The following is a 12,622-nucleotide window of genomic DNA, read 5'->3' as shown; positions in this document are numbered from 1 at the left end:
CCTCTTTTTCATAGAGAAGCGAAGAAGATAAGAACAAAGACAATTCCTGTTTTTCTCCTAACTTTATTTTAGCACCCAACAAGCATTACTCCTCCTCAACCAAATCTAGTCTCAACTACTTCATCTGACAACTCCCTTTTACTGTCTTTCACAAACTCAGTCCCTGCACCCCCAGCTCTCCCAGTGATGAGACGCTGATCTTGCTATGAACCATCTTCATCATCACATTTCTACCAGACGAACCCAAACTTTTAATCATCACTGTTCAGCTTCTGCCCCTTATTCTGCATATCCAAAAGACTTATCAAGTCAAAGTCAAAGTCAAAGTCAACTTTATTGTCAATTTCAAAATATGCCAGAATCAAAATTGTGTTTTTCTCCGTCCCACGGTGCAATACAACCAAAATAAGGTAAAATAGATCAAATGAAATGAGGTAAAATAAGATAAATAATATTTACAGTAATAAATTCTAAATTGTTCAAAAGGTACAAAATGGTAAATAAAATAAAATAAAATTTAAACAAAAAGTAAACTTGTGCAATATGTGCAATGTGCAGTAAACTGAGTGTACTTTTGAATAGTTAGCTTCAGAGTTATTAGTCCAGAGTTCTTGGTGGCAAACAGGAGGGGGTTTCAACATCCAGTGTTTGTGGGGGCAGAGGGGAGGGAAGGAAGAGAGGGGAGAGAGTTAAGCTTCCTGACAGCTTGGTGGAAGAAGCTGTTTCCCAGTCTGGTGGAGCCGGCCCGCAGGCTGCAGTACCGTCTCCCCAATGGCAGGAGGCTGAAGAGGCTGTGTGAGGGGTGGGTGGGGTCACACACAATGCTGGTTGCTTTGCGGGTGAGGCGGGTACCGTAGAGGTCTTGTAATTTAATTGGATCACAGTGCGAGAGTTACTAACCTTATTTTATTTGTTTATTACCAGTTTTTATTCATCCTCATCCACTTACATTTCTGTTATAAAGCTTATTTTCTTTGCTCTCGTATTATTCCGCCGAGGTAGGCTAAATATGTTCACGTGGTTTTTAAAGAGGTGTGTTGTTACCATTAATGGTTTAGTGGAGGCGTTTCTGAATGCAAATGTCCCCGAACATGCATGAGCCTGCTGGTTAAGAACATGTGGGATTTATCAACACTGATTACCGGTGTGCGTACAAACGGCGTCCGCATGTTTGATAAATACGGATTTTTTTGGACTTAGAAACGTTCTAAATTTCATTCGTAAGACCGAACTTAGAACACTTTCTACGCACTGTTGATAAATGAGGCCCCTGGACTTTTACGGCTTGAATCTTTAGTTTGTACAGAACTGTTCTGATATTTTGCCGTATCAGTCTAGAACTAATGACAGAGCCTTCCGTAAGTACTGTGTTTTAGTGTGCAGCACTACACCTACACCACCTCTTACAAGTTGTGTATGTGACTTTATTTGGAGCCAGCCTCAAGTGGACACTCAAGGAACTGCAGTTTTTGATGATGCTTTCTTTCAGAAGGTGAGGTGAAACAGACGGGGCTCTATGTTTTCATATGGCCTAAAGTCTTTTCTGGCAGCTTTTTATGAGTGTCAGTGGTGTGAGTCCAAGATATTTGAAGGATTGAACATTTCAACAGTAGCATTGTGTTAGTGGGTAACCAGCGTTAGTGATGTTCATTTCTGTGCATGTGTGAAGTGAGACATGGTGTGCTGGGAGTCTGTAACTGACATATTGTTATTAAGGAGTGCAACTATGGCTGTGTCGTCTGAGTATTTGAAGTATGTGGTAACTGCAAAAAAAAGGAAAACGGTGCAGGAGGATTAAACTCTACACACCTTGATGGAAGACTTTCTTATAGGTCTCAAGAAAAAGTTAGGGAAACATGTCTTCAATATCAGACACCAGTACACTGTTCGTCGTGGTGTCAAGGAAAATGCCAGTGAAGATGAGATTGTCCTGCTCATCGACTTTGCAAAGAACTTCCTCTGCAAATACAGCAGTGAAATCCAAGCAGTTCATTTTGGGGATGCACACAAACAGGCCTCACTTCACACTGGTGTGGCCTAAAGCAAGAAAGGTGTCATTTCAGTCTGCTCTATCATCTCCTCTTTTCACCATGACCCCTTAGCTATCTGGGCTCATCTAGCAAAAGTTCTTACTTACCTCAAGGACCAACATCCCTCTGCTTCAGTACTGCATGTTGTCAGTGATGGGCCGACCACACAAAGACAAATGTCTACCTTTTAACCAACATGTCATATCGATGACTTGATAGATGGAAGGCCATACCAAATGCTCCAGTGCTGTTTGAGGAGCTTCAGCAGCAAAAATCCACTAAAACTATTCTATGTTGAGCCAGAAAACATTGAGGAAATGGATGTGCACGTGCCATCTCAGTTGCAATTCGCGGCACAATGAAAATGCATCAGGTAATGGTTTTCAGTGCTCTCCCCAACACATCATTTCAATGTCACAGAGGACCATGAGCTTCTTTTTCTTGGCACCTCATGGCTGTAAATACTTCAATCCTCAACCAGCACATCACATCCTGACACATACCATAATTTAGGTCTGCAAATTCTGGACTTACATGAGGGGCTAATTGGTCAGCTATGATGGAGATGTGTACCCGGGCATTATGCAAGATGATGATGGTTGCAGCGGTGCTCTTGTTAAAACAATGGGACGCATAGGTTACTATTGGCCATCAAGAGATGACATCATCTGGTACCAACCTGTGAATGTAATAGGCCTTATCCCTGATCCTTTACCAGTGACAAAACATCACAAGGAGATTGAAGTGTCAGTCTGGAAAGAACGTAGTAAAAACTCTTGATTATATTTAGTCTTTAATGATATTCAGAAACTCACACAAACATCTGTTCAACACACAATAACTTTATAGTGCTTTTAATGCTGAAGTCCACACATGTACTAAAATTTCAAATCATCTTCTATAAAGTTGACACACGCACACACTAAAAATACAAGGAACATTTTAGCGAGTCCTATAAAGTAACAACTTTTCAACTGAGAGACCTATTTGATTTTCTAAAATATATCTATCACTGTCAATTAATTGTTGTGATTCTGATATACAATAAAATAATAATTTAAATTAACATTGTCTATATTTTGAATTGTACATGCACAATTTGTTAGTTTTGTCTTGTAACAGTTCAACAAACATGTTTGTATTGTTTTAGAGTTCTATGAAGTAAGTCATACAATACTGTCAATCTAAGAGACCGGTTAGATTTTTAAGAATGTTTTAAAATGAATTAATGTCATTTAGATTTTTCTGTTATTGCTTGAACATATTTGTATCAACTCATATTTTGCATTTCAATAGAAGTATTTCAAATAAATGTGTTCACTGTTTTCAAATTAAGATTTTCTATATCAACATACATAAATTGTAATTTCCACAACACCCTGTCATTTCCACCACTGCACACATTTTTTGAAAATGTTCTAATTAAACATTAAAAACTTCTCAAAAATGTGTTAGATCCTACTCTACTTAATGTAATATTATTTATTTCATAATAGTATTTACCGGGCAAGGCTTTTACCGGCGATTGCGACCTCTGTTTCTTTAATTCAAATCCGGCAGTTTCAAATGCAAGGTGTCTTTGTGTTGTTTCCTTCGTGGCCTTGCTTTCCTGACTATGTCATCGTTTTTCTTTGTTTAACTCTATTGTGAAAGGAACACGCATATCTCACCTAGAAAGCATTGTTGGAACCACGATCTCATAGTCCATCTTGGAGAAGATTTCCTAAATGGTGGCGCACTTAAAGTCGGTCCATTCAACCATAATGTCGACTCTAACGTCTTCTGTGCCGGTCAGTAGATCCTGCACTTCCCTGCACCAGATGCAACTTACGGAGCGTGTGATTGGGTGAGTGGTGGGTCCGTCAACATCTGTGTTGTATTTCTGCTACAATAAGAAGAGGCCACACCTACAATGTATCGATTAGCTATCTAAAACTACTGCAAATGGGGTATCAGCACCTTGGACAGCGATCGATGTTGGATCTTACAATTCCATTGCCTAATGTTAAAACACAAATAAATTAATACATTTAAAAAAACAAGTTGTGTTTAAAAACAAGGAGGGATGATAAATCAAAGCTGTTGCATCATCCTTTGTTGATTATATTCAATTTACTCATTACATTTGAAGTGCCTTAAATGAAATCCCTTGTCTTGTGTAAGCAATCTTTTGATAGGCCTTCATGTATTTCTTAAACAAACCTACATTTTGACAACATTGTTTTTATTCTTCCACTGACACGTTGCTTCTAAATGAAGTTAAATAAATGCGTTTGTCATTGTGATAAAGTGATAGGCTAAATCTCATTTTCTAAATGTAGCTCTAGTGAAAGTTCAGACAGGAAGACTATATTTTGCACACTCGTTTCATTGTTTATTCTCATACCATTTTCAAATAACTCCTCCACACATGCTCACTCATTACTTCTCGTAATCATCACCTGGTCACGTCTATCAAATAGCACTGCTCCACTCCCTCATTGTTAGCCTATCACAGTGCTGCTGTCTCTTTTAAAAAATGGTTTTCTCTTCCACTAGTTCATTCATGCCATCGTTACGAGCGACCCTCCACCTCCCCAACGCCACCAAGCCTTCGCAGTTTCATCACCTCCTTCATCCCATAGGGATAGATCTTGTTGCCGCTCAGGGCAGACATCACCCTGTCTCCCTGTAGAGTTCAAGCGCCAAAGATTCTCTGACAATCATTCTATGTCACATTATGTAAAATAAACCTTTCATCTTTTAAACTTTTACTTACTCCTGATTGAAATAATTTACTCAAACTATTGAAAGAATAGCCCATTGAAACATCATTTTCTTGTGATACACCTTGTGCAGCCTAACTTGCATCTGAGGAGGCAATGGGGTGTGTCCCACCTCTGTTTCAGGCATAAAAACCCTGAACGGTTTGGCTGCATTGCAGATTTCAGCAACTCTGAATCAACAGACAAAATGACCAGTCTCACTGGTAAGGACATAGCCACAGTCAGAGCCTTCTGGAACATAGTGTCTTTACAAGCGGAGGCCATCGGTACCGATGCTCTGGCCAGGTAAATATGACCCATGACTGAATGATTTAACCTGCTCCAACTCCAATTAATTCAGGCCCCATTGTTTTTACATCCAGGATGCATCCAGGACGTTTACCCCAGGGGTGCAAACTGATCAGGGATGAAAAAGGTGACATGGATCCAAACCACCTAGGGGGGAAGATTTTTTTTAAAGTATAAGCTTTAAAATACAGACGATTTTAGCATTCAGACAAAAGAAGCGGCACAAACAATAAGAAAAACACAATTGCTTGTCTATATCTATGTTCTGTTTTAACTTTTTGATAAAGCTTCAGTGAAACATGAAGAACCCACGCTCCGAACCTTGAGTCCCTTTTTTATAAATGAGATGAATTTGCAGAACAGGGCTTACCATGTTCCACTAAGGGGTGATGTGAAGGGCAGTCACTATGCAAGTAGCTCTCAGGGCAAGAGTGAGAGCATCACAATACAGTCATCAAGTATGGCAATATTTTCCCATTTTTTCTATCAAAAAATATGCAACATTATTAATATATGAACCTGATGTTTTGCTCCTGCTGATTTTCATTAAGTTTATATTCCCTCTCTTATTACATGTGTTGACCAGCTGTCACTTTAATGTTGCCTGAGAAAAGGCGTAAATCGTCCATTTTCACGATACCTATAGTATAACTACAGTTCAATTCAGAATTACAGCTATAGTGACTGGGAGACAGATCTAAGGGAGGCGCAGAGAAGCGTGTAAGACTGCAGCTCTGCCTCCTGGTCTGAACTCTGTGTTGTTGTCAAGGTTTTGGACTTATAACCTCTGCTGTGTTTCTCGATAATAGAGCTGCACCGTCCAAAGTAGGATGGATACCGTCTCTAGCTAGCAGACCAGGTTTTCCCCCTAAAAAACTGCCAGTTATCTATGAAGCCCACATCGTTTGCTGGACACCACCTCGACAGCCAGCGGTTGAGTGATGACATGCGGCTATACATGTCATCACCGGTGAAGCTGTATTTCAAGGTGTAGTCCATTATCGCGGGGTCTTTGAATTGGCCAACCATTTCCTGTAAGAGATTCGCTCTGTGAAGGTTAACAGTCACATGTACAAGTTCATAGCCAGGACTTGGTGGGGCAGCATGTACAACATAATCTGAAACAGGTGGAATAGGAGTGGAAGTGGAGGGGATGGAGCTTAGTTCCTCTTTGTCTGTCTGAAGGAGAGGCAGGTGTAAAAGAGTATCATCAAGATGAATTGCAAAGCGTCCACCTAGCAATGGACCTATGATGACTTCAGATATGTCACTGAGAGAGGAGAGAGCAATAATGTCAACAGCAGAAGAGAAAACAATGGTCTCTGTATTACTTTGCTTATCTGTTTTTGTCGTCTCTGTCTGTTGATTAGCTGTTTCCACTGTATCTGTCTGTTTTGTCTCTTCCATTTTCTTCCAGAAGCTCCGTCAGTAAGTAAAATCTTAAGAGCCCCAATTTCAGTGCCTCATACAGCTCTCCCACATTAACAGTATCCTCAAGTTCTGCTTCCTGAAAGTCAACAATGTTGTGACTGAATTCTTCCCATTTTCCCTTTCTTGATTTCCCACTTGGGAAAAACAGCTGTTTTGCATGCGATATATTAAAATATATATGTATTTTTTTGTGGCACTCTCTAATATCAAAGATTCTGCATCCTCCACCACAGCGTTTTCTCACTTGCTTTCCGTCATGTATCCATCCTAATTCTACTTTTCTTGTCATCTTGGCAGCCAATTTATTATGTCTTAGGTGCTTCCTTGATTGTTTGATAGTACAACGTTCTGAGTTTGTCAAGCAAGGATAGTCTGTTGGCGTCATCTTCATTTTTCATAGTAAGCCTTTAAGTTAGCCAGACCCACTTGAACTTAGCTATAACATTACATATGTAACTTAATTGTTCAATATCTGCCTAACTGCTGTGTTAGTTACCTTGTCCCATTCCAGGGATCGCCATCTTCATCAGACAGCTGGTGATTTCTGGATCTTTATGTGTGGGACATGCAGGGAATAATTGGAACATTAACGCTAGCTTAATAAAGTTAGATATAGTAACGTTAGCACTGATGTTTTAGGGATTAGTGGCATTAGCATCATTCCTTCCTCTTTTGCACACAAAATGCTAGAAGTTACTGCTACATAACATAACCTGTGGGGCAGAGAAGGACAACAATAAAGACCACAACCAACACCCTAATTAAGAGCTCTTTTCTCGTTATAACAAGATCTTTATCTCGTAATAACAAGAAACCAGGCACAAAAAAATAATTCTCCACATGAATGCAATACGCTTCCGTAGATTCGCATTTAACTGCATCGTTTATTTTAAAACAACAACAACAAAAAAAACATAATAGGTCTGCATAGTTGGTTGACTTTAGGAAAGGTAGTCACTAAAGCCAAGAGTGCTGATCCACTAAACGTGTTTCCATTTCTATCTCAGAGTCAGAGACAATTTTACCGCTGTAAGATACCCTTTCAATGTCAGTAACAATAGTAAAAGTATGTTTAGTAGGCTACTAGCAGTATCGTCCAAATTATGTTGCTAAGGGTGGATTTCACATGGACGTATTATTTTTAGTGGGTGGTGACTTCATCATCACTTTAGACGGATGGTCACCTAGAACAAAACATTCCTCCTCCTCCAGTCCATTTTGTTTTCTGAAAGATTTATGAGTAGATACATGGATTTTAAAAAAGAACCATGAAATATTAAACTCTATGGTCTGGTCTGATCAAATCTGTACATCTATAGATGATTGGTTAGTTTCTGATTGTTCAGATGGGAAAAATATTAATGTTGCTTGAACTACTCGGAAGTCGTATATTATTCCAGGTCAGTTTTAGATAGTAGCTTCCCCTTGTTATCGACAAAAACAAAGACATAGAGATGCTCTTACAATTTCAACCCCATCAGAAAAGGCTGAGAACATACTAAATTCATGACTCCAGAGAGATGTATCGCTTTGAGACAGAATGCTTTCAACCCAAGTAGAGGGTGTATCCCATCTTACCTGCAGCCCTTTCTCTGGACGTGATAAACAAATAGACCTTTGTTGCCATTGTTACTATCGTCTATGTGGTGAAACAGAACTCATTACATTAAAAAAAAGAAAATGGTGGCTCAAACATTTTAAGGTTTTCCACCCTTCACAGGATTAGCTGATCATACCATTTCTTCCTCTTGCATGTATCTTGCCAGCCTGCTCCTCACCTCAAATGGTACACTGACGTCACAGAACTTTAAGACAAGCAAAGACTTCTAGTTCCACTAAAGGAATAGCCTACATTTTAGTTTGTGAACAGTTCCCTTTTGTTGTTGTAATGCTCTGTAGAATCTAAAGACCTATCTGAACTGTTTATTTTATTATTGTTTTTTTTGTCTGTCATTGTTTGTATGTTTATGCATCAGTTGTCAATACACGTCTGTTTAAGAAAACAGAATATAGGCCTATCTAGATAATAGAAACGGGAGCATAGCATATAGGCCTACAATGATATAATCAGACAAAATGAAGTTATTTACAAAAACAGTTGGTTACAGTTTTCTGAAGCCTAAAATAACATTTAGGAGTTAACATTTCGGCATAGTTAATTTCCCTTAAGCCACTTTAATTGTATTATTTAAATTGTAAAAATATTTGTAGCCTACTTGATATCTGCTGCCCCCCTACGGTCACTGATAGGACGTAAGGACCTCGGACAGCTGCAGGATTCTTAGCCCAAAAAATCCACTGTGACCTTTCCCAGCAACATTATGGCTAATGTTCATACTAATTCGTTGCCATGTGAGCTGATTTTTGTATCTGAATCATTGTGCTGAATAATAGCGCAGGAATCTGATTGCTAGGTCTCTATATTTAAAAATGACCGTGCAGAAAAGATGGCGATTTCGAGGACAATTGAGTCACCTTATGACTTACACTTGCACTTTTTCTCATCTTATCAGAATACCTATTTTAAGTTTCTACAGGGTACAATATATATCACATTATTTAAATCATAGTCACTTTCAGAATGCTATGGAAAAGGCTACTGTAGGAGGCAATTGTGGGTTTTTTTCATGGGCATTTAAAGTCATTTTTAATGTTAACATTAAAGAGCATCAGGAAATATTACATAGCCTATTGGATTGAGCCATAAGCGAATGAATTTAGCGTATGATAGGCTACCAGTATTTTTAATTCTAACGAATTGAGTGTGCCTGTAGACAAATCACTGCATTTGGTTAGATTGCCTGAATTGCAGCCAGGAGTATTGACGTCATGTAGAAAACGAGATTTACTTAATCAACGCAAATGCATTGAGGTTTGTTATTGACTTTTTTTGCGACATTGATTTGTCATACTTGTATGGCATGTAAGTGCTTGTACACGACAAAGTCTCCAATAAGGAAATCCATAAAAGGAAATATGTAATTTGGAAGCAAGAATGAGTGTTGAGCCTCTTGTATTCAAAAAGGGATGTAAACATCTCGGGTTTTTTTTTTAGTTAGGCTGTATTGAGTTGACACTGAAAATAACATCTCTCTTGAAATAAAAAAAAAGAAAAAACATGATGCGCGTCTTTTGGTTGATTGGTTTTATGTTTTACCTGGAAAAGGTGAGCAGTGAGTCCAATAGACCTGTAATTGCAGTTCAGTAAGTTTCCGTCCTTCTTGTTCTAAAGCCAGTTTGAACAGATATTTCCCTATTAGTAGCTTGTTGCATAACAAATTCTCCCCTGATCGTCTTGGAGGATCGCTCGGAACATTAATGGTGACCAATGTAAGCACAAATCAATCAAAATGTAGTACTAGAGGGTTAAAATTGCAGTATGCGGATGAGACATCCACGGTATTCCAAACGATTAAAGTTAACGGGGAATGAACGACAGTGAAGCAACAACTTCATGCTTTTAAAACTTTATCTGTGCCCCCTCTGAGCGGATCCTCCCCTTAAAGCCTGCATTGCCCTGTAGATAAGCCTTTACTGGCAGGAAAGTTCACCGCATATGACCCCATGTATGTTGCTATAAACATATAACCCAAAAGCCTATATAATAAATGTAGAGCCTAAATTAAAAGGTCTGAAGTGAGTCATGAGAAGGTTATATGCACTGTAACGTCACGTTTCGCACATCCATATTTTAAACGACATTCTCATCATTAAAAAAAATATTTTATTTCTTAGGCGAATGGCTTTAAATGTTGTCTGTTTCGTGTGCTATAACAATGCAATATTTTATTTTTTAAAGTCTGCCATAATAATACAAATACACACATATTATGGACAACTGGAATTAATTTAAATGAAGGTATTAATCCCTGACAAATTAGTCAATTTTGGCTTTTGATCATCGTTTTCTAACTTCTCATATGATCCCGCCTTGACTTGTTTCTGTGTCATCATGGCTGCCGCTTAATTTGTAATTAGGCTCACTATTTTTCTTTTAGTTTATTATCGGAATTCGTTGACATTTGTGAGTTATTTAAGAAGCCCAAAGAGTGTTTGGAATTACTGAAGATTAACTTTTGGTTTCGTAGTTTTTCAGAGTCATATTGAGAAGTCTTTTTGGTGTTATCTCATTCAAGCTGCCAGATATGGAACTGTTCCAAATGCCACGCTATCTTTGAGGTGGGCCGGGTGTGCCCATGCCCTGTTTGATATAAAAGCACCCAGAGTCAGAGCTCTTCACGGCATTCACCTCCAACCTCAACCAAACAACCAGCAAGATGACTAGTCTCTCCGCCAAGGACAAGGCAACAGTCCAGGCCTTCTGGTCTAAAGTGTCAGGCAAGGCCGGGGACATCGGCGCTGATGCTCTGTCCAGGTAAATATCAACCCAAACAGACTGAAGTGACTTGTTTTCCAGTCTTCCTTTTTACTCATCTACTCTCTCAATTTTGGTATACAGGATGCTGGTGGTGTACCCCCAGACCAAGATCTACTTCTCCCACTGGAAGGACTTGAGCCCCGGCTCTGCCCAGGTGAAGAAGCACGGAGCTACTGTGATGGGTGGAGTTGCACTGGCTGTGAGCAAAATTGACGATATGACAGCTGGTCTTCTGAACCTCAGCGAGCTTCACGCCTTCACTCTGCGTGTGGACCCTGCCAACTTCAAGGTGTGGCATAGATGATTCGTGCTGGTTTTCAAACTTACTACATTTATTACATTAAGATTTTATTTTATTTTTTCCGATTTATTTCTTACCATGTATTTCCTCTCTGTTTTTAGATTATCGCTCACAACATCCTTGTGGTCTTGGCCATCATGTTCCCCGCCGACTTCACTCCCGAGGTCCATGTGAGCATGGACAAGTTCCTGGCCTCCCTGGCTCGTGCCCTGTCTGAGAAGTACCGATAAACAGCAACATGCAGCATGCAGCTGAAGGCGGACGGGCAGCTTGGATAACCCTTGTCAGTCTGAATATTTAAATAAAGTATCAAACGCAGTTGAACTATTTGTTTGGTCTATTTTCTAGAAGGGGGTTTAATTGATGCAACAATTTCGCGCAACTTAAAACAGCATTAATATCAATTAGGCCACATGCAGGTTTGAATGAATTTGCGGGAAATACTACAGGAAGAATATTAAGACTTCTTGGACACAACCCGGATGAACACTTTCTCTTATAACGCTATGATGCTATGAATACGGTATAGACGGATTTTAGATTGTTCAATTGTGTGTTGTACACCGTAAGAGGTCAAAAAAAAGCTCCAGCAACACTTGCAGTATGAAGATCAATCTTATTAACTTTACTGGACCCTTAATTGCAAGTTCGACAGAATGCAGAGGTTTGGAAGCATTTTTTATGGACTGATGCCTTTACCATATCTAATACAAAAAAGATGTGCAAAATGATTCATAATAGATAATTTATTGACAATTTAAAGTACTGTAAGATTTAAAAGTGAAGTAAATGCATATATTTGAGTTAATCCATGTATTTAAGTTTACGTTAAAAACAAGTTAACATTTTTACAGTGAACTATTTACATATTTGAGTTTACGAAGTTAATATTGATATACTTACATGTTTTAATGTTTGCAGTAGCACCTAGTAACTGTGACCAAATTATATCAAATCTACTTCTGTGTTTGTCATAATGTTTGCCTTGAGTTTAATCATCCTAACCTCTGATTGGCTAATGTGATGAGTAACAAGGAAGTGTTGGTTGTTGTGTAGCAGAGCCATTTGGATGACAGTAAAGTGCTGCTGAGAAAGTTATCCGTCTCCATCCTTCTGTTTCTCTTAACTAATGTTAATCTCTTAACATCCACCACACATCGGACCCTCACGTTACAGTAAAGACAAACTACATGGGCTATAAACAGAACGACTACCAGCCTGTTACACCAAAGCCTGAAATCTTGATTTGACAAATCAAATAGCCAATCACAGTTCAGGATTTTGGGGTTGCACCAGGGGTGGCCAATCACATTTCAAGGGGGGCCTGGCAACCTATCTTTCTTTTTTTTTTTATAGAAATACATTGACACAGGTTCCGATAATGTCTGAATTTAAGATTCACATGGGATTGTAGCCCAGTACATACATT

At 39.0% G+C, this 12,622-nt stretch overlaps 1 protein-coding gene across 1 annotated transcript; it reads left to right on the top strand.

Moving 5' to 3' along the window:
* Positions 1-10,732: 10,732 nt before the first annotated feature.
* LOC110000575 (hemoglobin embryonic subunit alpha) lies at positions 10,733-11,517 on the top strand. The gene is made up of 3 exons (XM_020655899.3): positions 10,733-10,889; positions 10,974-11,181; positions 11,295-11,517. Exons 1-3 carry the CDS (start codon positions 10,792-10,794, stop codon positions 11,421-11,423), a joined length of 435 nt encoding a protein of 144 aa, XP_020511555.1. The 5' UTR covers positions 10,733-10,791; the 3' UTR covers positions 11,424-11,517.
* Positions 11,518-12,622: the final 1,105 nt, after the last annotated feature.

The sequence above is a fragment of the Labrus bergylta genome, chromosome 16 (assembly GCF_963930695.1).
Source record: "Labrus bergylta chromosome 16, fLabBer1.1, whole genome shotgun sequence".
NCBI lineage: Eukaryota > Metazoa > Chordata > Actinopteri > Labriformes > Labridae > Labrus > Labrus bergylta.
The sequence above is the reverse complement of the archived record's forward strand: the minus strand, read 5'-3'. Positions and strand labels throughout refer to the sequence as shown.